General features: G+C 42.3%; 1 protein-coding gene across 2 annotated transcripts in view; it reads left to right on the forward strand.

Annotated features, from left to right (window-relative positions):
• LOC105688915 (zinc finger protein 608-like) overlaps nt 1–26,003 on the forward strand; it is a 49,234-nt gene that overhangs the window by 10,769 nt on the left and 12,462 nt on the right. For both annotated transcript variants that reach the window (XM_025746261.2, XM_025746260.2), the window contains exon 2: nt 11,989–12,112. In XM_025746261.2, the coding sequence (XP_025602046.2) occupies nt 11,989–12,112 (124 nt within the window). The remainder of the gene's footprint in view (nt 1–11,988; nt 12,113–26,003) is intronic.

The raw sequence follows: 26,003 nt of genomic DNA on the forward strand, positions 1-26,003 counted from the left end.
GATTTCGGTATACATCTACTCTACAAGCGATGAGTCATGAATAGCGGATACTTTTGGCGGTGATTGAAACGTGAAAAAATTATAGAAGGAAAAGATTAAAAATCACGATGTGCACAAGCTTGTAAAAACTTGCCTGATAATTTTTCTCCTTTTTTTTTGCCCCCCCCCCCCCCCCCCCCCCCCCCCCTCCGATTTGGATTTTGTTATCTCGCGTAACGTTTTACGACGGTTTTTTCTTCATACGTGTAGAATGTGGGTATGTTCGGTTTGTTTAACACGTTCGGCAAACGGCTTTGAATTCTTTTTTTTTTCTCTCTTATTTCTTTTAAATATATTTTTTTCAACCAATTTAGGTGAATGTAATCACCTGATAACACTTGAGTTCAAAACCTTGTACAAATACAAATTTCAGTTATATTACGTCTGATCGAAATCTTTTCATAAAAATTGATGGAAAAAAAAAAAAAACACGACGAATAAAAGGGAATAGGAAAAAGAAAATACGTGTATAATCGCAGCGGATAATTATAAAATGTGCATCGGTAATAGAGGAATGGAAAAGTTGCCGAGGTTTTTCCTTTAGAGATCTAATTTTAGAGCCTCGAAAATCTTGTCTTACGGATTAGAATGATAAATCGGGTGATGAACAAAGAGAAAACAATTTTTCAAACTGAGTTAATTCAAGCTGCGAACCCTCAAGACTACTTTACCCTTTTTCTTCTTTGCGTTTTACTCTCACCGCGACGAGCATATTTTTTTTCTTTTTCCTTTTTTCATCTAATTTTAGGGCAGGGGATTTTGATGTCGGTGAAAAAGTTTTTCCTTGGGGGAGGTGAAAAAAAATTGCTCGTGTACGTATACCCGCGGCTTGATTATAATATGATATTAGACGCTGAAGTGATTTTTCTTATTTGAATTATGAAAATATGAAACATTCTCGTAATGGAATGTCTTCCGAAAGAGTTATGGCTGAAACTTTTTACGAGCAATGTACGCGGGAGGATTTTCTTCCGACGGTTTTTTGCAGCAAACACATTTTAAACTCGTCCTGTGCAATGCTTCGAGGGGGTGGTAAAAAAATGTCTAAAAAAAAACAAAAATCTTTAGAACGAAGTGAAAATTATGCTCCGACGAGGTGGTGTTGAGATTCGATAATGGTGTAATTCGAATACCTTTTTATTCGTCGATCAAATTTTCTTTTTCTACGCAATCGTAGATCACCCCCTACAAAATTACGCAACGGTGTTAATAAAACCGTTCGGAATAGTCAACTCGAATTGCAACATACAATTGAATCGAAATGCAGCGAAACTGTTGCACATCACATGCTTGTTGCAATATACCGAAAACACTGGACCGAAGCCAAACTAGTTTAAATAGGAAATGAAAAGTTGCGTGTGTGTACACCAACGTATAGCAAAACTCACATGGCACCCGACAAATGTGACCGGATTAAAGTAGAGCTCGTTCATTTTTCCGTCCTCTTTTCCTTTTTTCTTTATTTTTATTATTTTTTTTTTTTGTCGAATTTTCATTCATTTTTTCCATCCCTCGATCGGAACGGCGTGTAGTCGCGGAGGACTTGGAAACGCGCTTACGCGGTTCGAGATTTCTGGCGTGAAAGAAAGTCGAGGGGGGGGGGGGGGGAAACGCGAAGGGTGAGGATCCGAAAGGGGGCCGCCGAGGGTGAGGGAAAAGGGCAGATCGGAGCAGGCTGACGTTGGGGGATAATAGGCTTATAATGACTGGCTTTGTACTCGCGGGTGCCACTCCATCGCTCGGGGGTTGCGGCCCCATCGGATACGACCAAACCTACCCACCTACCTACCTACTCGTAATACACCGACGGGACCACCACCACCACCATCACCCCGGGGTAAACTCGGCGACTGTCGTCGTTAATGCGAGTGAAAAGAGAGAGAGAGAGAGAGAGATGGAAAGATGGAAAGAGGGAAAAAGCGAGATGGAGATAATAAGCAGAAGCTGCGTTGACGCGATCCCGTTGACAATCGTCACCCCGACGCCACGGGTTTTAACCCACGAGGGTTCCACGCATCGAACCTTATTTATATGCTTCGATATTATACGCGGATTTCCAGCACACGTATATATGTATATTATACACGTTTACACGAACGCCACCGGGCTTATCGCGTCTGCACGTAGGTGTGTGCTTTTATATCCGGATACGTTGGATATTATCAGATAAAAGTACAGATTGCCAAATACGAATCGCGATGAAAATTATCTAGACCATATCGGTGCGATATTCGGTTGTATCTATACCGTTCTCGTAAACAACAGTCCGTGTCAAATCGTGAAACGTTTTATTCTTTGTTCTACATTTTATCGTCGTCCACTCGTGTGGGATTTAATTTGATTTACGATCAATCATTGGACCAATTATTTATCGACGTGGATTTTTTAACGACGTTCTAATTGTTATTCCAGACACTCAATTGCTCTAGATTGGAGAAAAAAAACCATTTCAACCGATTTACCCCACTTTCGGAAAATCTCATTTTTTCCAACCGACTTTGAAGAAAAGAAAATTTCCCTCGACCGAAAAAAAAAACCAACTCACGACTTCGACGTCGAATAGAACAACTAGACGGAGGGATGCAGGCTGTACTGACAATTTAAACCAGTATACGGTGAATAGTGTTTGCTTGCGTACGTTATAAAGTGTGGGTTTAATTGACCGTGAGTAAGCCGTAGGAGGGTCGCGAGGATAGGATTGGGGCGTACCGCCCGAGCGGGGATAGAAAATGTCGGGAAATGAAAAGCCGTCGGAATATCTGTGACGTTACCCGCTCGTGTCGGATGGGGGCGATTGACGAGACGCAGTACGGCCGATTGGAACGGTATTTTTTATTGAGTAACGATCATCGAGCTAAAGGCGGACGTGAAATGGGACGCGAATATCATCCCGAAGTAGGTGCGCGGAATCCGGTTTATAATTCGGCGATGATCGAACGGACCCTCGGGCTAGATTTTTCTATAAATAAATTAGAATTGGCTCAGAAAATACGACGTGTTGCGGTCTCAGCGCGTCACTTTGACGCCGGCAATAAACTCATAAGTTATCATCGTCGCGCAGCCTCCTTCACCGCGCGCGATCCTAGGAGTTCCAGGAATCAATTTCGGAATTGAGATGAGATTCGCGTCGGACGTTTAAAAAGGTCCCCGCGATCGAAATACCGGAAATACCTGTACGCGCGCTCGTAAAAAATAAATTGAGATAGTTATAAGATAGTGGGTATATGGTTCGCGGACTCGAGGCTACAGATACGATGATCGATAAACTGGTCCTGGATATATTTTTTTTTTTATCTTCTTTATTCAATCATATTTACGAGAGGCAAAAAAAAGAAATAGAAGAAGAAGAAGAAGAAGAAGAAGAAGGGGGGAGAAAAGTTTCGACGTTTCTTTGATATTTATTTATACGATGAGAAAATTATTTTAAAAGCTACGCCGCCGAAACGTTGGACGCTTTTAATAGAAAACGTGCGCGAACGCGAGGTCTAAATATGACATGACCCGATCTATTCTCGGCCGCCTCTATTGTGATTTCTAACTGATTGACGGGGTAATGAGCCGGTTATAGTGTAGCAGCTAACGGCTCATTCATTTCACCAATATAATCGTGGGCTCAATCGATCAATTCCAACGTTTCAAGGACCCGCGAAACCCCCTCGAGGTATAATATTATAACCGGTAGAGATTGACCGTACAATTAGACTCTCGACATTTATTATACGCTCGCTTTTGCCTTTACCACATTCGAAGCAGGGCTTTGAGCAGGTGCCAAAATAGCGGAATTGTAATCCATCCGTGTTAGAGATCAAGCGCTGCCGAAATTCTTGTTTCGAGTCTTCTTTTTGCGTGTACATATAATCCGCTCGATTTCAACGCAGAGATGGCATTTCATTAGCGGGCTGCGCGATCGACGCGACGAGTCATTTTGAAAATGACGAGGGGAGGGGAAAAAAAAATTATTACCGCCGCGGCATAATCATTTTTTTCTTTTTTCTCTTCTCTTGACTCGATTCCAGTTTTAGTTCGTTCGTTGCTCTCGATTCGTCGACTTTTGTCAAGAAAACTCGAAAATCGGAGCTACGCGACGACGACTCCGTGCATCAGCGTCGGATCGACGGTGTTTCGCTGTTCACGGAGAATGCGTGCCGCTAGCACCTGCATTTTATTGCTTCCATTAAAGTTGATTGCTGTAATGCGCTCCCGGTAACAAAGACGAGTTTTTCTTGTAATTGGCCGCCAGTTCCGAGGCAACGAACAAAGAAACGAGCCAGCTATAACGCCCCGGGGCCGATACACCGGCGATCCACCCCCTTCCGATTCTTGATCTTTCCAACTCCAACCTATTCCAAACTTCATCCCCCGTGGACCCCCTTGAACGAGAATCACCTCGACTAATATGCTCACCTATACGACCAGACTATCGCGAGCTTTCAATTCTCCACTATACCAGCTCCTCCTCCTCCTCCTTCTCCTTCTTCTTCTTCTTTTTCTTTTTCTTCTTCTCTTTTTTCTTTTTCATTTATTTATTTAGTTTTTTCTCTTATTCACCAAGTTAGCGGGCTCACGCGATTCAACGCTTACGCGTAGCAAACCAACCAAACTCTCACAACCCTCTTACCAATACTTGGCTACTTAAACGTCTCGTAAATTCTCCCGTTTCACAACGATGCAGTATCTTTAAATTTACATGGTAAACATCTTGTTGTTTTCTGTATATTAAACGGCCCATAAATTCGGCCTTCAGATGTCGGATCTCCCCTGTAATCTGAGTTATTTTTGTAATACTATTTCAACAATTTTTCTTCGGTAATACTTTACCCGCTACTTGATACAACATACGTACGTACATACGTCTGTATACACCGTACATTTTCATCGTTTAACTTTGCCAACGCTATTACGGTCTACCACCTCCTTCAAACGTTCCCAACTGCGACGAAGGAAAAAAATTCAACGAAACGAATAAAATAACCCGAACGTTATGACGCGTGTAGTTTTCGGATTTTCGTAAAACCCATTTCTGATTTATCCGGCGATAATATAATTCCGAAACGATTTGTGACGTGTGCGCGTTACGCGTCGCTTGCTCAAAAACTGTATAGTTTCCAGCGAGAATCGAGTTGAGAAATTTCGTCATTGCTACGCTGAATTCGCGTCGAGGAATATACGCGTAGACTCTTGTATTTTTGCGCGTTGCCAAAATTATTTCACCGTAAATGATGGCAGTACTTCGTTCGTTTGTAACGCACCTTTCATCGACAACATTGGCTAGAGAAGTGTAAAAATGAACTTTTTTTACCCATTCGACGAATTACTGTAGAATTCCAAAAATTTGCTCCATCGATTCACCCCGCGGTTAAAAAAAAGTCGCCTTTCTTTTCACGCTTTCCCATGCTTCGCAGCAACCGCGCGGGGAGGAGGGCTCGATTTCAACCGGAAATTATGATCCGAGGCCTCGAGAGGATGAAGTTGTAGCCCCCATTATGGCCGACGGAGATTTTCCTTCTGCTCGTTCATGAGACAGTCCGAAACACGAGATCTGGTGTATAATAAATACGCGGATGAATTATTCCGCGTAATGGTCCATATAAGGCGGAAATTTTGGTGAAACTATAGAATACGACGTCGACTACTTAGGAGTGTCGCGTAGTCTCTTCGTCGTTAACGAAATACTCGGATTCACGTTGATGGGATTAAACAAAACGTCGGTCGGCAGTATTGAAATTATACGGATCTTCTCATCAATTACAAGTGTATATAACGTTGGCATCGCTCTAAGCTGTGCGACTGTGCCAAAAGCTCCGACGTGTAGTATTTCCAGGTCCTCTTAAGCCATCCGTATTTAACTTATATACCTATACGTACGTACGTGCGCGGTGTGGGTACCGCGCCACCGCACAGGGGTATGTATAAATACATACGTAGTACATTAGAGCAAAGGTGCAGGTACATAGATTACCCTATACCTCTCCGTCCGCCTTACCTCGCCTCACCTTACCTCGGCTCGCCGCTACCCTATAGGTATGCGACCGAGTACCTACGTATTACTTGTTAACGTGGGCGTGCTGCTGATTCTCTGTATAGCAAAGGAGCACCGGGTTACAAGACCTCTACGGTGTATACCGGGGCTCGCCGTAAGCATTCCCTTTCAAAGTATTCGTGCCACGAATGTACACACCGAAGAGCTCTATCCCCCGAGTCCCCCATGAATATATTCATGAGAGGAAACATGGCGGCCGAAAGGTTTTCCGACTCTGTCGCGCCCGTTGGGTAACATGGCGAAGAGGGGTGGTTACCGCTCCTGCCGCTCCTGCCGCTCCTGCCGCTCCTGCCGCTTCTCCTTCTTCGCTCTTCGTGTATAACGTGGAACGGAACGGAATGGTTGTGTCCTCTTTTCCTCGTACTACCGCTTCGCCGTGCTAGGGGATCACCGTAGTAACTTTTTTTTTTCTTTTCTCTGCTTTGCTTTGCTTTTTCTTTTATTCGGGAGGTTTTTTTTTGGTTTTAATACTTTTTTCCCCCCGCACAGATTGCTGCTCTTTCGTATAAACTCGTCCTTCTCGCACTCGTTCAATCACAACTCAGGTACAGCCTTTTTCTCTTGGGTTTTTTTCGTTTTTTTTTTTCTCTTCCTCTCTCTTCTTTTTTTCATCCTCCATTTCTTACTCGCACTCGCGTCGTAAGCGTAGGGTACGTACCTAACATCGTAAAGCTGTCTCTCCCTCGGGCTTTGCTGGCTGCGCCGGCACAGGAGATGGGAGAGAAAGAGAAAGAATGAGAGAGAAATTAAGGGAATATTATACGCTATCCCTCTTCGGTAGGATTGTTTCGAAACTTGTACCAACTCCGAGATCTCCGTGTAGTTTCGTCTCACTTACACCTCGGAATAAGTTGATAGCTGAGACTGCAGCGTCGTTGCTATATACGAGGAGAACGAAGATCGGAGCTCCGGGGTACTAAACGACTAATAGATCTACCAATTACCCTCATTATCTTATGCGCTTAATCAAAATCCGGAGGAACGGTGGTATAAAATCGAGACGTTTAACGTCCGGAAGATCCGAACGCGCCATTTTTGGTCGTCAGCGTTTATTTCATTATCCTGATGTTGACGAGGAATGGATTTTCGTTGGTTCCCTTTTTTAACGAATCCCTTTCGTTCGTTTCCTCGGTTCAGTTTCGTTCGTTCGTAGCCATCGCTACGTTCGCCATTGACCCGTAGGCCTCGCCGTCGGTATACACGGAGAACATTCTTTCGCTCTCCCGCTTCTCGCTTTTCCATCTCTTTCGTTCTCGTAGTTCTGCCCGAACGTTATACCTTCCTTGTTCGACTCCCATGTACGTAGTCACCCCTCGGAAACGCGAACCCGCGTCCTCCTCTTATAAAGGAATCTTAATTTTGCTTTCCTTCCCTTTTTATCATCTCCTTCTCAGGTTCTTCGCTCAGACCACCACACCGTCCTCCTCTATACCGCGATACTCGTTCGTAGTTAGTTAGTTCGCTCGCCGCGCGCCTTCCCTGGAATCTCTAAATGGGTTGAAAATTTTTTTGTAAGTGAATCGTCCGCGCTCGCCTCCAAGGTGGGAAATGAAGGATTCAACTTCGTCGCCGACGTCTTTTCACCGGTTGTCAAAGTCCTTCATTAATCATTCATTAATTCATTCGTTCATTCATTCGCGGCGACCGATCGACCACTTCGCCGGCACCGAAACGATTGACTGATCGAAAAAGAAACTCGTCCGATGTTTCGGCTCTTACGCGTTATTGATTGATTTCCTTTTTTTTCTTTTTTCTTTTCCTTCTACTTCTTTTTATCCCATTCCCCGTCCCGATTTGCCCAGCCGCGCCGCTTTATGAAAGCAACACGAGCTTTATCTATGAAGGTTTGCTTGCTTTTGACGCGAACGTCTAGACTGCTCTCAGCTTCCTTCGCGTATACTTGTTGATACCGACGATCCGTCGACCGGGCTTTGAAAATTTTTAATCTCGGGCTTTCGATCCCTTTGATTAATTTCGTTGGTATTATTTTCTTTTTCAATTTTTTCTATTTTGCCATTTCTACATCGACCGGGTTCAACGCTTCTCGTTTCTAATATCGCGTGAAATTTGCCTATTTATTGAGTATCCGTCGAGAAATCGAACGTGATTTCTTCGGAGCTAACTGCCCTCACCTCTGTTTCTCGAAATATTCGAATTACGTAACGAAACGGATCGTCATATTTGTGGGAACGAATTTAATTACTCAACTTGTTACTCGTCACAATCTCACAGCTATTAGCAACAGCTATGGCGGTGTGAGTCCCGTAACCGAGCTTGCTCGTACTTTTGTTTAATTGACAAAGCATAGCCACGTAAACTCGGTCGTAATTGTTGACGTTATAAATTATTGTATTATTTTTTTTCATCCGAACCGAGCGCAGGAGGATCGGTAATAAAGCGAATCATCCGGTAATCCGCACGTCTCCGAACGAACGAACAAAGGAGAGACAAAAACAAAAAAAAAAACCGATAAAAATAGATAGAGAAATAAAAAAGGAATAATAAGAATGACAGAGATGTTGTATAAATATAATAGCGTCTAGCCCGAAAGTTAGAATATTGTAAATTTCCATTTTTTTTTTTATTATTATTTTTTCTTGTTCCCTCTTTCGAGCGGAGCTCAAGGTACGTTATAGCGCACGTCGGTAATTGGTGTAATTAACAACTACGCGGTCACACGTGGTTATTAAAGCCGCTCAACGAACAAGGAGGATAAAAAATAAAAAGAAGAAGAAGGAGAAGAAAAGAGAAAAAGGAAACGAATTACAAAATATAAAAACTCATACTCATTACCCTATTAACGTGAACGTGAGCGTGCGCGCTCACCGTGTATACACACGTACACGCACCTCTATATCATCGTAATACCCTTACCGGCGTACATGCAACTGAACCGAGGTAACCATGATACTCTATGGGACGCGGTTATAAACTACCCGCAAGTTCCCCCTTTTCCCGTAATACCGTACCACCACATTTACAATATCATCTAACACCACCGTCCGACTATCCTACCTATACCGTTTACACTCCCGAGCTCCGAACGCGGCGGAGCCTCCGGAACCCTGTAAGCCTCGGCTTGATGCATATTATCTGGATTTATGTGTCTGTGAATATGAATGTTCGTGCGGTACAGATCGCGTAGCGTCTACTACGTTCGTACGTAGGTATGCACGACGGCGACGACGAAGCCGCTCTCCGTTTCCACCACCTTTGGTATCGAAGGCCCGATTGTGTATATAGGCGAAGTACCACCACCACCACCACCGCCGCCTATACGACTTCGAAGTTGGGAGTTGGAACTCGGCGGTGTTCGTTCGGATCTTGAAACGGTAGTAAAAGGAGGCGGCTTTGTACGGAAGACCATAAAACGGTAACAACCCAACGTTGGAACTAAAACAACGAGGGTATACATATATACCGAGCTCGAGGAGAACTCCTCGTTGCTCTAGCGGGGGAAACTTCCGAGAAGAAGAACAAACTCGCCGCGTCGCATACCTACTACCCCCGTAGCGCGACGTACGCGTCTGTTGCAGCGTCGAGTAGCTCGTGGGGTTGCGCGTCGAGAGTTTCGGAAACTGACGTCCGAATCCCGTACGTACGTACGTACGCCATGGTTAACGAAACTTTGCCGAGAGAAGTATTGCGCTCGCGGAGAGTATATCGGCTTAGTTGTATGCGGTACGTGTGTAATAGGTATAAATATATTTATGTAGATGTGGAACCTGGAATAAAGGAGAGAGTGGCGCGGCGACTACGCTGCACTCGATGCTTATGTATACTCCATCGCTACCTACGGTTGCAGCTGTGTCGTTGCTACTACTACTACTACTACTACTCTACCGCTCTACCGGCTACCGCCTCGGGATATGCATAGTGAAATAGTTTCACACAGGAATAATGCCCCGCGATTACGCTCTATACCTTGTATGTTATGAAACGTAATATTCACCGCTGTTTCTGTAATTATGGAAGTCCTACTGTAAACTCTCTATATCTATCCACGCCATTTGCATTTTCAAACTCATGCCATTGTGGTACCAGTTCTTTATTCCTCTCTCCTCTTTGCATTTTTATTATTTTATTTTATTTCATTTTTTTTTCTACCTTTTTCTTTCTCTTCTTTTTTCTTTTTTCTTTTTATTTTCCTTCTCCGTCTCCTCTTCCCCCCCCCCCCCCCCCCCCCCCCCCCCTCGCAATTATACCGCTCCTCTCCGTCATTATTCTCTACAAACTTTCCGACGATTTGCTGCATCATTTGTAGGTACTATGGTAAAAGGTAATTTGTTTTTGTTTAACGGAAACCTTTCACCTCTATCATGTACAAACGCGGTATGATTGAAGCGAACAGATAAAAATTCAAATGAATTCTAAACGAGTTCTCTTTTTTTTGCTCTCGACGATTTCTTTTTTTCTTCTTTCTTCTCTCGTACCCTCTCTCGCCGCTACGCGCGTGTATTACGGTAGGTGAGGTCAAAGTTTACGGTGTCCTTTTACTCATCTTTCGTAAACGGTGTATACGTATTGTAATATATGGACAGGGTTATACAGCGGGTATTAAAAATTAGCGATGCAAATTCTCCGGGGGAAATAGCGGAAATGCGGAGGAGGTGGAAACTTTGTGTCGGTAATTTTAATTCTTTTAAATCCCGCAACTTACCCATTTACCATTTAAGCGTCGAGTACCGCCGATAAAAACCAAATTATTGTACATTTTTTTGTACATATTATATCACAGTTGTCATCGGAATCGATTTACGACAGTGAAACGGTTAAAGTTTATCTTTGAAACTTCGTTATTTGCTCGCAGATATCTTACCCGATAAAATCAAGATTGCGATCTAATTTTAAACGTACCCTTTTTTTTTTTCTTTTCTATTACCAAAGTTTACGTTAAATTACATCAGCTTATTCAACAAACCATTTTTTAAGACTAATCCGGTTGGCAAAATCTTCGCTCTTATCAAATAATTGTTTTTTGTTTTTTTTTTTAGTTCACATGCGAGTCTAACTATAGAAAAAATTTGAATTATCTTTTACTCTGCCCTCTCTACTCGCAACGCGTAAAGTGTTACGCTTTTTACAGTACCGTTTACATTTATGGTAACCAAGTATAATTCATTTATCGATGGATTATCTTACGTACGGGTAAACGTGTCCATAGTTAGATAGGTACTAAAAACTTTCCAATTCTTATGGTTCTCACGTAGCTACCCGTACATGTAGATATGCGTACAAGACAAGAAATATACGAAATAAACCGGCTAGATTCTCGACCAGATCTCACAGTACCGAGGAAGTACCTACGGTGTTTCCGTGTCTCTTAAAAAAAAAACACGCTACTGAGCGCTTACGATCCCTGATGCCGTTGCCGCTATTGCCGCTGTTCTATCGGACACGCGAAACAAGTTCGTTGAACTTTGTAACAGAATTTTCAAACGAGTGACACAGATTGAACTTGAGAAAAAAAAAATGGGGGGAAGGAAAAATTCACGCATCGTCGTATCTACGGATAAACTTCGACGCGGAACGATTAATTTCCGTTTTCACCGATCGCGATGGATTTTCCACCGCGTTACGATCGAACGAATCCGAGCCGGAGGGATGAAATAAAGAGCATAATTTACTCCGTCGGTGCAAAAGGATCGGACAAAAGCCCAAAGAGTAGGTATAGCTGTACGTACGTACGTACTCGAATACTCGAAAGGCGGTCGCGGACTGATTGCAAAGTTCTTTTTTTCTCTCTCTCTCTCTCTCTCTCTCTCTCTCTCTCTCGCTTGAAAACTTGCAGACTACTCAACGTTGCGCGAACCTTGAGCTCTTTAGAACTCATAGCTGCTGCTGCTGCTGAAATTTCAGCTGTTGATTGCCATCTTCTCATCCAAGTTTCGTTACTCGTTCTGTTTCAGGACATGTCTGACGTCTGCGTTGGGACCAGTGTGGGCACAATCACGGAACCTGAATGCCTGGGGCCCTGCGAACCCGGCACTTCTGTTACCCTCGAGGGTATCGTCTGGCACGAGACTGAAGGAGGTGAGCACCTATTACAGACTGCACCGTACTTTTTTAATACCGATATTCCGTACGGTAATCATTGTTGTTCCCGAAATTTTTTTCTTTTGGGATTATTTTTTTTGTCACATTTATCGAATGGCGCCCCGGACTCCCTACCGTATCGCGTAATTCCTTTTCGATGTAATTCGATGGAAATGAGAAACAGAACGTTGGTCGCCTTTTTGTCTTCCTTATATCGATCGAAATCCTATCGATTTTATCGTTGAAATTTTACTACACTAGCATTGCACATGCTCGCCGTATGTCATTTGCTTCGTCATTTAAATTTTTGAACCGTAATTATTTCTTCAATTTTACAACATTATGTTTTACACGTGTTGGGAGTTGTTTTGTCGATCTACGAATTTTTCCCATCGAGATATCCCGATTTTTCTGATCCGAAAAGCGAAAAATTGGCGATAACTTTTCCAATTTTATAGATAGATCAATTTGGCTTTCAGATTTGGATTTCGGAGCTGATTATACGCGAGATTACTCTTGAAAGACCAAAAAAAATTCGATTGTCGAGCAAAAAATAAATCACTGTTTTAATTGAGTTTAATATGCTTTTCTGACGTATTTTGACCTCAGAAATCCGAATCTGGAAGAAAAATTGACCTATCTCTAAAATTGACCGAGTTATCGCCAATTTTCAGCTTTTTGGGGTCAAAAATAAAAAATTCATTTTTTAGTCTATCTGAATGTAATTTGAGCTCAGGAATCCGAATCCGAAAGAAAAATTGATCTATCTTGAAAAATGACCGAGTTATCCTCATTTTTTCGCATTTTTTGGCATAAATTTGAGGATATCTCGAAGGGAAAAAATCGTAGCTCAATTTGGCTTTCGGATTCGTGTTCCTGGGGTCAAAATACATAAGAAAAGTGCCATACGATCAATTTTAAAAAATAAAAATTTTTGGCCAAAATTTGAAAAAATCGTAAGGGGTACCCCTTGGAAAAATCTCAAATTTTGGCCAAAAATTTTTATTTTTTAAAATTGATTAAATGATGCTTTTCTTATGTATTTTGACCCCAGGAACACGAATCCGAAAGCCAAATTGAGCTACGATTTTTTTCCTTCGAGATATCCTCAAATTTATGCCAAAAAATGCGAAAAAATGAGGATAACTCGGTCATTTTTCAAGATAGATCAATTTTCCTTTCGGATTCGTATTCCTGAGCTCAATTTACATTAATATAGACTAAAAAATCAATTTTTTATTTTTGACCCCAAAAAGCTGAAAATTGGCGATAACTCGGTCAATTTTAGAGATAGATCAATTTTTCTTCCAGATTCGGATTCCTGAGGTCAAAATACGTCAGAAAAGTGCCACACGATCAATTTTAAAGAATAAAAAAATTTGGCCAAAGTTGGATAATTTATCAAGAGGTACCCCTTTGGATTTTTCCCAATTTTGGCCAAAAATTTTGATCGTATGGCACTTTGCTTCTGTAATTTGTCCCCAGGAACACGCATCCGTCGAAAAAATTGAGCTAGGAATTTTTTCTATCGAGATATCTTAATTTCCAAGGGTACCTCTTTGGATTTTTTCGATTTTTGGGCCAGACTATAAGCTTGGCGTTTTCTCGATTTAATTGAAAAACTATGAGCATTTGGCATATCGCAACTGCCATTCGGCACGCGAACAAAAACGTATCCATTGTCAATCGGCATTCAAAATTCCTCACGCGTGAACACAAAAATGGGTGGATTTCGATATCGACCGGGGACACCAACTCTTCCGAATAAGACCATATACGCACGGACCACGGTCGTGGTTAGATGCATTTGGATGGAAAAAGTATCGAAATCAGGTACTGTTACGATATCGTCTCGGACGCGTGAATAATTTCTCATTAATTCAACGAGACAGTTTGTTGGTCGATGAGGCTTACGTACAGCCATTGATTCAACATGTGTAGATACGCATACCGACACGTGTAACGTGTGGTCGGATTCGTTGATCAACTTTCTTAGGTTTCGGTCGCATTTAGACAAAGGCATTCCACCGCTTGTAGCGTGTTATTCAAATTGAGGTTCGTTAGAGGCTGCGAACGAAGAAAGGAACAGAACTCCTATACACGAGGAGAGAAACGAGTCGAGTCGACTCGACTGTTCACCCAGCCTCACCAAACGATACCCAACCGAACGTTTAACAACGTGACCGAATCGAAGGGTGTTTGTTTTTTTTATTCAAATTGAAATTTCCCATTTTTAAACATCGTAGAACTTCGTCTTTAAACGACGATCGATTTGGAATATTTTTACCATCGTTTGACGTTTTGTCAGCGACGAGATTTACACATCCGATATTCTTATTTCGCAGGTTATCGAAGCGACGAATTATGTCATAATCGAGTCAATAGTGTTCCTCTCGCCACCTGTTATGCCAACCGAAACGACGTAATCATCCGCGTAGTAACCGTGAGCAGAAATATTCGTAATCGTGACGAGGATCTATCCAAAGCAACGCGGTTCTTTTATTTCTTCATTCTTTTCCTTCTCTATTTTCTTACTCGTTTCGTTTCAACGTTTTTTCTCTCTTCCTTCAATTTCTTTTATCCTATACTCCTCTGGACTCTCGGAGAATTCTATCGACTAATTACCCGTGTCATGCGACGCGGCGAATAATTAAAAAAAAACAAAAAAAAAAACATACAAATAAAAAACCAACTGCTTTATTTTGTACGCTGCGATACCTACGCGCTATGAAAAGACTCGGCACGCACGTATATTACGTATACCTATACACGTAACGTGTATATGCACCCATGAGCATGTACAATTATCGTTCGCATATAATAGACCGCCTATGCCCATTCGTTTCGTTCAATAGCTCTTGTGAAAGATCCGAACTTCGTAGCGTGATAACGTGGTGTTAATATAAACCTGAGAGAGAGAGAGAAAGAGAGAGAAAAAAAGTGTACAATTGTAGTTTTAAGTGGTGGTACTCACGGTCAGATACCAGATTTTCTATAAATATTATACAGCTTATACCGCACATATCATGGGATACGGACAAACGAGCGAATTCAATTCCCCGCAGGTCGATCTTTCGAATTTCATGTTTGCTGGGATTTTTCGTACATCCAACGCGCGCACGAACTACGTGTGGTGTGCAATAACGAAATAACTATCAATATCTATCCTTGCGCAATTTTAAACGTGAGATGATTCGATAATTCGAGCGAAGTAAAACGAAATTTTCATCTCATCCAAATTCCAACTTACTTCAAGTCTCTGATTCTCTACAAAAAATCGTACGCAATTTACCGAAGCGCTTGCGACAAGCGCTTACGATTTTACACGTAGCGTGAACGCGTGTCAGTTGTAACTAGGTAACGAGAGGAGATTCGAGGGTGGACATTGCGCTCCGGATCCCTCCTAGTCGTGAATTTTGACGTTGAGGAGATTTGACGCAGACGTTGACGTCCGTTAGAGATTTCGGATTTGGACGTGAGAAATCTTCAGGAAAATTTTCCGCTTCAAAAAACAAACGTCCAGATTTCTCTGATTCAAATTTCAGAGAGCGATACAGAATCGCATGCAGTTTGCGGCAAAGTATATATGTATATATATATACGTGCGTTCGTGTCAAAGCGGCGGAAGACCCTCGAGATTAACACCGCCGGCAAAGGCGACTGTATGTACAGCGCATGGAAACGGGGCATTTTAGCATAGCTATACACCTTCCTATGGAGCGAATTAATTCCTCATTCAAATATATGCGAGCGACCGTGGGCTGGTGTGTGCGCCGACGTTCTCGTAGAGAGGAAGACTGCAGTTTCGCCCCCAGAGACCCCGGGCATCCCCATCCTCCGGTTTCTCCTCCTCCTTTTCTTTTCTTTTTTTTATTACTTTTCCTCTTCCCTCTCGCTTCTCTTTCCTCGACACTCCTTTTACCCCCTATTTGCCGCGCGGTCCCCCGAGCTCGTTTTTATTTCACGTTCGGAACAAGTTCCCTCTCTGTGTATATATGTACGTATGCGCTTCCGAATCATTCCGTCGCTCTCTCTCTCTCCCTCTGCATCTCGCCGCGGATCGCCTCTCTCGCTCCCGCTTTTGTACGAGGACCAAAGATTATCCAACGCACGCGCGTCTCTCGTACGAGAAAACCACCGTAAGATCGGCATCGGAATACCCGCAGCAAAACTACCACTGCCGACGACGTCATTGCATAGGTATACGTACGTACCTACCCACCTATAATGTATGTGTACCGGTTCATTTACCAACACCGTTTACAATATCTCGTGAGAAAGCACAGATATACGCTCGGAGATAACTGCCGTATAGGTGAATCCCATTGGCCGTACGATCTTATCTTCGGATTCGAAGCGACGTTCCTTGATTCCGCATGTAATCGAAGGTTCGATTCAAATCTTATCTCTCTCGTGGTATTCGGATGAAAAAAAAAAGAAAAACCGTCTCGTTCACGTTCATCTTTTTCACCCCCCTGATGTACTCGGTCGAAAGAATTTAATCATCATTTCGTAAAAAGAAGACTACGCGGCTACACGAAGAGGAATTAATTGTAAGATAATTTTGTCTTTTTTTGCAACCATCTTTTTTTTTTTTTCTCAATTCCATACGCAACTCCCTTTACCTCGTCTCCGGTGTGCAAGAACGAGAATTCGATGTTTGCATTCACCCTGGAGTTGAAATTGAACTCGTAGTTTTTGAACCGGGGGGGAGGTTTTTTTTGCACCTCCCGAACAAACTTCCGGTGAATAAAAGTTGGCGGTTCTCCTAAGAGAGCGGAGATGGTTCGGTGGTACAGGGGGAGTAGAAAAGGGATAGAGAGGGGGGAAGAAGATAGAGGTGAGTAACCCGGTTTAGCTGGCTCGGCTTAGGGCTGGAATCCCTGGAGCGTGGGGTGGACCAGGGAGCGCCGAGGGTGCGGGATAAAAAAAGACGAGATTTAGGGCAACGCTAGTTTCCGCCTTTGCGCCAAATTTCGAGATGGCTTTTGTACCGTGAGGAGTGTGGTTTTTTTCGTCCGCTCTTTTTTTTTTTGTGTTTCTTTTTCAACGCGGAAACGTGATGTGATTCGATCGTACTTCCTTGCAGAGATTACGAACAATATTCCGAGACTGTAATTTCAGAAAACGGTAAGCAAAAGTTCTAGTTTCCGGTAATCAACGTAGGCAGTGAACCTCCGGTCTTATTTACTCGGATCATAACCGTAACATATTTATTTAAAGGGTTTCGCCCTCTCCGGCTACTTTTAACGTCGAGATAATCATCGACTGAACCTACTTCGGTGTATTTCTTCCTACCTACCTATCCACCTAACTCGTACTCGACACTTGAGAGTTTATTAAGAAATCGTCTTCTTATCTCCCCAACCACGGGGTGAATATAGAAGTCTTTTGGTTTCATCTGGAATCCTCGGATTTTTAATTTCACTTTCAATTTTTTAATCCTTTCAAATTTTCCGTAAAATCATATCTACAGGTTCGATTGAAATCCAGCGAAACCGCTCATAATCATTTACTCGCTTTGCGAGGTATTTGTTTACTCGGTTTCCGCCGTTCTTCGGATGACTGATGCCGCCTCTGCTTCTGCTTGCCTTTATACTACACCACCTATACATACCGCCTCTCCGTCGATCGAGACTGCTTTTCAGAATCCAGCTTAGCAGGATTTTCGAACCCCTCCGCATCCCTTTTTGCCCTCTCACCTTTTCTATACATACACGTATTACGTTGGTATATACCTAAGTATACACTTACTTACTTTTCGTCATCGGTATATTACTTTGTTTTTTCTCCCCCCCCCCCCCCCCTTCTTTCTTCCTTTCTTTTCGTTTTTACACGCAAGGCATCCCTCCGGGCGCAACCTGTTATTTTGTTACACGAAGACCCACCTCAAAAAACAAAGAGAGGAAAAAATCGTTCATCCCCGCGAACGGCAGGGCGGCTCGAGGGGAAAAAAGACTGTAAAATATGGTTTTCGGAACGTTTCTTATTTTATGATTCTTCGTCCTAATAAAACATTCAATATTCGCACTTTATCGCGTAAATTTTACCTGCGCCTTGTTTCAGGTACATCGCATACCGGCGGACGATCGTACCGAACTCTTGATAATAACGTGGTACAGTTAGGTCGGGTTGGCTGCTCTCGTACTTTATCGTTCTACCTGCATACCCTTGGTTTTCACGTTGGGATACGCGAGCGTGTATTCGTATTTCTATACTAAACCGCGGCTGCCTTGTGAACGCGAAACTCGCACGTGTATTTAACCTACACAGATTTATATATATACGTACGCCACATCCGCAATATATGCACACATACCTGTATGTATGTACTCATAAGCTTCGCGAGGAGAGTAGTTTGTGCTCGGGAATTTGCCAGAGTGCAACCGCAGGCTGCACTGCTTGTCGGACTTGTATATATATACATATATATTATAACGTGTAACGTTACACTCGACGACGATCATTTAAATTCAATAACTAACCGCCTATCGTTATTTCATTTTTATTTATTTTTCTTTATTTATTTATTTTTTCCTTTATTTCGTTTTCGTCGTACACCTGTACGGTTTTCTCATCATCACATTATCCAGAACCGAATTGATACACGATACAACGCGCTACGTCGCGAAGGGAGGAATGTACGGCGATCTATCTGTGCGAGACAGAATGACGACGGCGATGGTTTTTATCCTTTGAAAATTCAATTTGAACAGAGATGAATTTGAATGGGGGGGTTTCCGTTAATGGATTATTCTCATCGTGCGTTCAGCCTTGACTGCTTTTTTTGCCGAGTTCTTTTATGTATCAGTCGAGTGGTTCGTAACCGGGACAGATTTGCCGCCGTCGTATAAATTACACATCGCCACAAGGTGTACAGAACGGTAGTACGGGGTACACGGATGGAATTGTATTAGAAGCTCTTCCATATTCGAACGTTGGAAGAAAAAAAAAAGGACGATAATTATCGCAATTATCCTTTAATCGTGTCGCTCTCGCGGATAATTACTCCCCGGGGATTCGGAAATCCATGGATTCATCGGATTCCGATGGAACTGGAAACTCGTCGGTTCCACCGGGCCAATCTGTCCGATCCTTGCGGGTATATATATATATATATATATATATATATATTTCTTTTTCTTTTCTCTCACTCTCACTCTCATTCGATTTCCGCAGTTCGTGTTTCTTTCATCTCATCCTCCTCTCTTCCTCTCATCCTCGTTTTATCATTGTTGTCATTATTTCCAATACATCCCCATCCAACCGTTCGCCTTCCTCTTTACTCTTCCTTTTTTACTCTTTTCCATTTTATTTTTCTCTTATATATTTTTACTCTTATTTTCCACTTTTAGCGATTTCTTTTTGTATCACCCCTCCTTCTCTCTCTCTCCCCCCCCCATCTTTTTTACTCACCTTGGTCATATCGCCGTCTCGTTCTTTCACCTTAATCTCGCCGTCTTTGTTCCTCTTTCGAACCCTTCGCGAACAAAGGAGGGAACTTTTGCCGAAGCGCTGCAAGAACCGAGCCGTTTCAGCTTTTTCTTCGTCTCTTTCTCCTTTCATATAAATTCATGTGCATGCGTCTCTCTCATTCCGCAGCGTTCTTGTTTCCCTTTTTTATTAACTCTCTATCTTTATACGTACCGGGTCCTTCGCTGTATTCTCTCCCTCTCTTTTATTTTCTTAATTTTTTTTTTTTTTGTTATTCATTTAGTTTTTTACTCGCCATTTCTCCACCGATTCTCGGCGCTTAAATGAATTAGTGAGAAAAATTCCTTATTCCCAGCTTTGCGGTGCATCCGCAAAATGAAACCAATTTCATCACTTGTAGCCACATCGACGACTTGTTCGAACAAAAGATTTAACTTTTACTAGGTGTAATTCGAACAGATAGTTGATTATCTGGTTATCATCCACCCCTTCGTATCTCGTTACTGCGGATGGGGGTAAAAAAAAAAAAAAAAACAAAAAAAAAGATTGAGAAAAAAAAATTGGGTGCAGGGAAAAAATGGTGGAAATAAAAAGAAGAAAGAGGGAGGAAATGGGGTCGCTTTTGTCCTTCCATTTCTCAATCCTCGGACGTGTATTCACTCGTACAGTGGTCGTGAGTTGCGGTGAAATGGGGAGAACCATGTTTGATAGTTTTTTGCCACGGTGAGCAGCCGTACAAAGAGGAAGAAGAAGAAGAAGAAGAAGAAGAAGGAGAAGGAGGAGGAGGGAATGGCTACAGGGGTGCCCGTCGAGGGAGGCTTAGCCCGATCACGAATAAGAGGAAGAGAGGAAGGGATGGGCTGAAGTTGAGTGGGGAAAAGAGAAGTCGGGGAGGAGGCAGAGGCCTTGTTATCGATCTTTCGAACCTAGAGGGTGTCTCACTTTTCCCGTATATTACTACATCGTTTCTTCCGCCGTTGTATCCTACCCACCTTATTATAACCCCGTTCGCGTCGACGCGAGGAAGGAAATTCTATCGTATTTTATCGTGCATTGAGCCCGCGATCAATTAATCCTTAACGACGATCGATGCGCGTCTGCATGTAACGCGGAAAATTTCGTCCTCGGAAAAATATTTGGTGCAAGAGTAGCTTGAGTGGAAGACGCGATGGAAAATCTGGCGTTGTGAGCGGTCGAGGGTAAACTTATTATTTTTCTCTGCCGTCAAGCCGTAGAAAAACTTTGGTAAATGAAACTAAAACAAATCTTAACTTCATCCACTTCTGCCGACTCTCTACAGCAGCATTATTTCACCGGAGAAATAAAGGAATGAAAAGAAGTGGAAAATAACAGCCAACATGCGCTGCGGGATGACGGGAGCTAATTTATTTGAGGGAAGAAACGAGAAAGAAATTTCACCTTCTCGATACCGCTACGTGTTCGCGTGGTACTAGAACTTGTTGAAGAATTGACATCTTTTTAATAACGTTGAACGGAAAACTACGCGAGATTGAAAAATTATATTCATCGATCGATTTTTCATAGCCCCTTTGGTTAGGGTAAAACGGGGTGCAATTAGCTCGAGCTTTTCATCAACTTCGTGATTCCCAAAGTCGCGGTTTCTTTCCTTGAAAAATTCAGTATTAAAAAAAAAAGCAATTGTGAGATCAGCGAGCCCGACGATCCGAATCAAATCTTTGCAGAAGCCCAAAACTTCACAAAAAAAAAAAAAAAAAACCAAAGAAAATCCATACGCGACAATAACGAGCATATAAAATTTTAACAAACGTGCCTATAATAATACCGCAGTGTAAACGTAGGAATAGATACAGACATGCAATCCGTATAGCGAATCATGAACTGCAGAGGCGGTTAATCAGTCAGTCCTCCGCAACCAGCAATCTAACCGCCACTCAAAGTCTACATATATCTGTATTAATTATTAACGATCTCTCTTACCTTTCCGTCTGACCGTCACGGTTATTTCTAATCATTTCTCCGCAACATTCATCGACCACGGATAGTAGACGGGTATTACACTAATGTATACCTATCTATACATTATGTGCACATGTTGTATATATATACATATCTCTTCCATAACCGATGCCATATACATTCATTTTATCTTTTCCATCTCTATAGTCCTTTTTTTATTTATTCATTCTCTTTTTCTCTCTCCGTCTACCCACACAGATAACGTGCAGCATCCAAATGTATCTACGTTATACTCGATCTCGTGCTGTGATCGAAAAAAAAATAATTGGTATTGACAGGCGGCTATACAGCGCGGTGAGGTTCTCTCGTTATGTAATAAAAACAAATACTAATTTCCCAAGACACTATTACAGTTGATTCTTTTTATTTCTTAATTCTACCGCGAACAAAGAGAAAAAGGAAAAATTCAAAAAGGACTCGTGTTTTAGGCGTTCGATTATTAACGATAATAATTGATAGTAACGGTTAATCAAAAACTTTGTTTTCTGTTCCTTCATCTCCTCTGTTTTATTAATTATGATCGTAATGAAAATAATTTCGTTTGCTACCCTGTTGTTACGTGACGGGGGGTAGTCGCGGGGGTCGGTTTAAATTTCTCTGTATAATTTAATATACTTTGTAAACGTGAAGAAGATTGTTGAAAAACAACAATAGCGAATTAATTAATTGATTAATAAAATTTATCCGGTTCACGGTTGTTGCGAATCGCAAGTAAATCCCAAAATGGAGCGTCGCTCGGAATGCTAATTTTTGCGAATTCAAAGAATTCGTTATACTTTGAAGAAAAATTGCGTCGCTAATTCCAAAAGGAAAAGGCAATTAAGTTCACTCGCCGCTATTTATGTACATATAACATACATATTTATACAGAGGGTGCCGCCAGGTATATGCGCTTTGAATTGATAATTAAAATTTGAGTGTATCACAATTTATGATATTTTCTCGTTGTTGAGCCAACGATAAGTGGAATGTCGGAAGCTATCGGACAACAGTCTTCAATTTACTTTACTTCGGTATGAAACAGAACCACCCAAAAATCGATAACTACGCCGCCCGTCAACGATATCGTTGTACGAGTTATCTCGGGTGTACAAATTGCAAATAGAATAAACTTAATTCGGATCAGATTTCGCTGTACCAAAAATCGTTGTCTTTCATCGGAGCGTAAAATATATCTCACACGTTTTTGCGTGTATTTAATCGGTATACGTGAATTGAAATATGACGTAATCGTGCAGCTCGAATTTACGGCAGCGTCGACGGTCTTCCGGTGTGCGCTTGATACGTTTAGGGATGAATAAGGAATGTTTTTTAAAAACTTTTTGGCAAGATTGTACCCACTCTGGCTGTGTATAAAAGATGTAGGTACGTATATATGTATAGGTACCGAGAAGCAGCTACCACGGGCATGCAGCGTCTCTTTATTGGAAGAAGCACAAGCCTCTTGGCTCTCGGCTCGGCTCAACTTGACTCGTTCGCTTCTCTTTTCTTCTCTCTTCATTATCTTCTCTTTTTCTCTCCTCTTCTTATACCTCGCATTATTCTTTTTTTTTTCCCCCTTTCCTTTTCCTCTCATCTACAGATCTTCTCATTCTCCGACGTATACCAACCGACATCAACCGCTTCGTATTTCATTCCGACGTCGTTCTTCCCAGATTTGTTCTCACTCAGCGCAGTCTCATCGCAGTCCATCTCGACCAGTCATGGTTATATACACGTATTATACGTACAACGTGTACTCCAACGTTCGTCGCGTATCCTATACGTACAAATATGCGGGTTACACATCCGTACAAAATGATTAAAAAAATTGATGCCTATCAAGCTTGACCGCTCGACGGAGTGGAATATAATTGTAATTAATAGATGAGAGAAAAAAAAAGAAGAATCAACGTGTCTGGCCGACCAAATGTCAAATACCTCATCGCAGGAGTTACATTGCAATAATTTGTCAAATCTTTGAAGAATTCATTGATTTACCACTCTACGTGGTCGTGAATTGTTGGTAATTCATGAAAATTCGTATTGTATTCCGATCGTCACGGCGGATCTTAATGAGATTTTAGATTTTTTAAAACAACTCCGACGAGATGGGGTAAGTGACACTCAGATTTTCACTCGGATTACAGGTCGTACAGGGCGTAGAGGGAATAATAATTTTCAAAGTAATAAAAATAAATTGAAAAAATTTTAGGGGCCGACTGACTTTTGGAACACTCTGTATCTACGTGTTCGGTATACCATGCGGCGTATATTACATACAATACCTTAACGCGTTATTCTTCATTACGTATTCTCACGAGTTGGCCACCTACTTTTATTTAACCGCGCGCTGCCTTAGTAGCCAAGGATTAACGTCGCTCTGGGACAAGCGGGCGATTTATCGTGTTGAGTAAAAGACGCGTCGAGAACAAAGCCGCTGAGTGAATCATTTTGTCAAATTCTTTGAACCATCCGTTCTAAAAAGGATGTCTTGCCAACCGACCGACCGACCGACCGACCGAACGAACGAACGACCGACCGAATATACAGGGCAGGTGGATTCGGGCGGACGGAAGCCCGGGGGCCATGAAACGACGGCTGCTCACCTGACGTTTAATTAAATTTCATTCCGTCGTCACTCTTCCCCCCCCCCCCCCCCGTTTCTTATGGCGATGGTAATCATTATTCCGCTTTTCTTGAGAGAAGCTTCATTCACAATTGGCTTTAACAACGGGTTAATTTCTCCACACGGTGAATAGAAGGTCAAAGCGAGTCTCTCGTCTTTTATTCTATGTCCTTTTTTTGACGCGTGTATCGATCACGCGAGTAACCGCATGCTTTCGAATAACTTGAATCGCGTTCCCTCACACATTTCAGATGTGAAATTTGATTAAAACTATGCTATACATTTACATGTAGTACATAGTCACGACACGCGACACGAAAACCCGGCTCGCATTATGCGTCAAATATTATTTGAAAAACGATGTTTGCGATCTGTCGAGAATCGAACCATCGGGTACACGAGTTTGATCATTGAAATTGAATTCCTATCAAAAACCGCGTTGAATGTGAGAAAATGAGAATTGCTGATCCCCCTCTTTTCGGCGTCAACTTCAGCTGTCTCCACTCGGAGATCGAGATCATTTTCATTTTAATATTCCCCTCCTCGATATCCTCGCGATCAACCAACACTCCGGTAGAATATCAATTTCATTTTGATCCCAGCTTCGGTGTAAGGCTTCTTCTCGGCCATCGCGTCAACGTCGTACTCGACTGCCTTCGACGACTCCGCGTCTGAGTTCCGTAAATTTTATCCCGAACTGCACGTTTCTCTTTTCTCGGGTTAAAGTCGGTGTTTCAATACACAGGAATATTTCGGCAATGCAAGAAAGGAGAAAAAATTATGCGTCGAGAAGAGAAAAATCGGTTTTTACCTCTCAACCGGCGAATATGGATATCATGGACGGCATGAATAAGAGAAGAAAAATTGCAGTTGGCAGTTTACTTTGAAGAGTCAGTAAATATTTGTCGAATGATTAAGAATAAGTCGCACCTTTCGAACGTTGAGAGGAGCAACTCACCGTGGCTTCCATACCATTAACCGGTTACCAGTTACTGGTTACCATTAGCCATTAGTCAGGCTCTGGTGTTATTACCGTATGTTTAGCCAGGCGGAGGCTCCGTGTACCAAAGGTACTAAAGACACTTTGCAACTCCTCCTTTCCATGGACGAGAACCTGGTAAATGGAAATGACGTCAGCTCGAGGGACGTCTCAATCTTCGAACGAACATGGTGCGCGGTTTCGTTTCCCACGGGAGTAAGAGAGACGCAACGCCATCCAAAGACCCCGAATGACGAGAGAGACGCCCCAGTGAGTAAGAAGGAGAGAGACGCGTACGAAGAACGAAACGAGACTCCGAACGAACCTCGGGCAGCTGCGCCGAAGCGTTTTTAGGAAGCCGGTCGCCTTGAACCTCCCTTGCTACGGGGGTATACGAAACCGCGTCCACTTCTGGATATTTTATTTTCATTTTTTTTTTCTATTATTTTATTTTTTCAAAACATGTTTTACCTGCATTCTTCTGTCACCTTTCCTCCCAACTCGGTTACTTTTACTTTTCGACGTCATCCTGCTTTTCAAGTGTTCTTCGTTTATGTCGCGATGAACTCATGATGATGGACTCTCGCCAGAAACTAGTAGAAGGTGGAATTCTTATGGAAAAAACACAATCTTATTTATGTATACACGTCTAGCGATGAGTAACGGCATTTTTACTCCAGCTGCACGAGCTCCGCGAGCGAGCAAAGATCGATGGGCCATTAGAAATTGTGATTAATCTCTGCGGTTTTACTCGAATTTATCTTTTTCTCGGCGCTGTGCGATATTGCATATGTATATATGCTTATAAATTACATCAACGTACACTGTAACGACTCGAGCTCAGGAAGTCGCAATCTAATCGCGGTCGC

The sequence above is a fragment of the Athalia rosae genome, chromosome 4 (genome assembly GCF_917208135.1).
Source record: "Athalia rosae chromosome 4, iyAthRosa1.1, whole genome shotgun sequence".
Taxonomy (NCBI): domain Eukaryota; kingdom Metazoa; phylum Arthropoda; class Insecta; order Hymenoptera; family Athaliidae; genus Athalia; species Athalia rosae.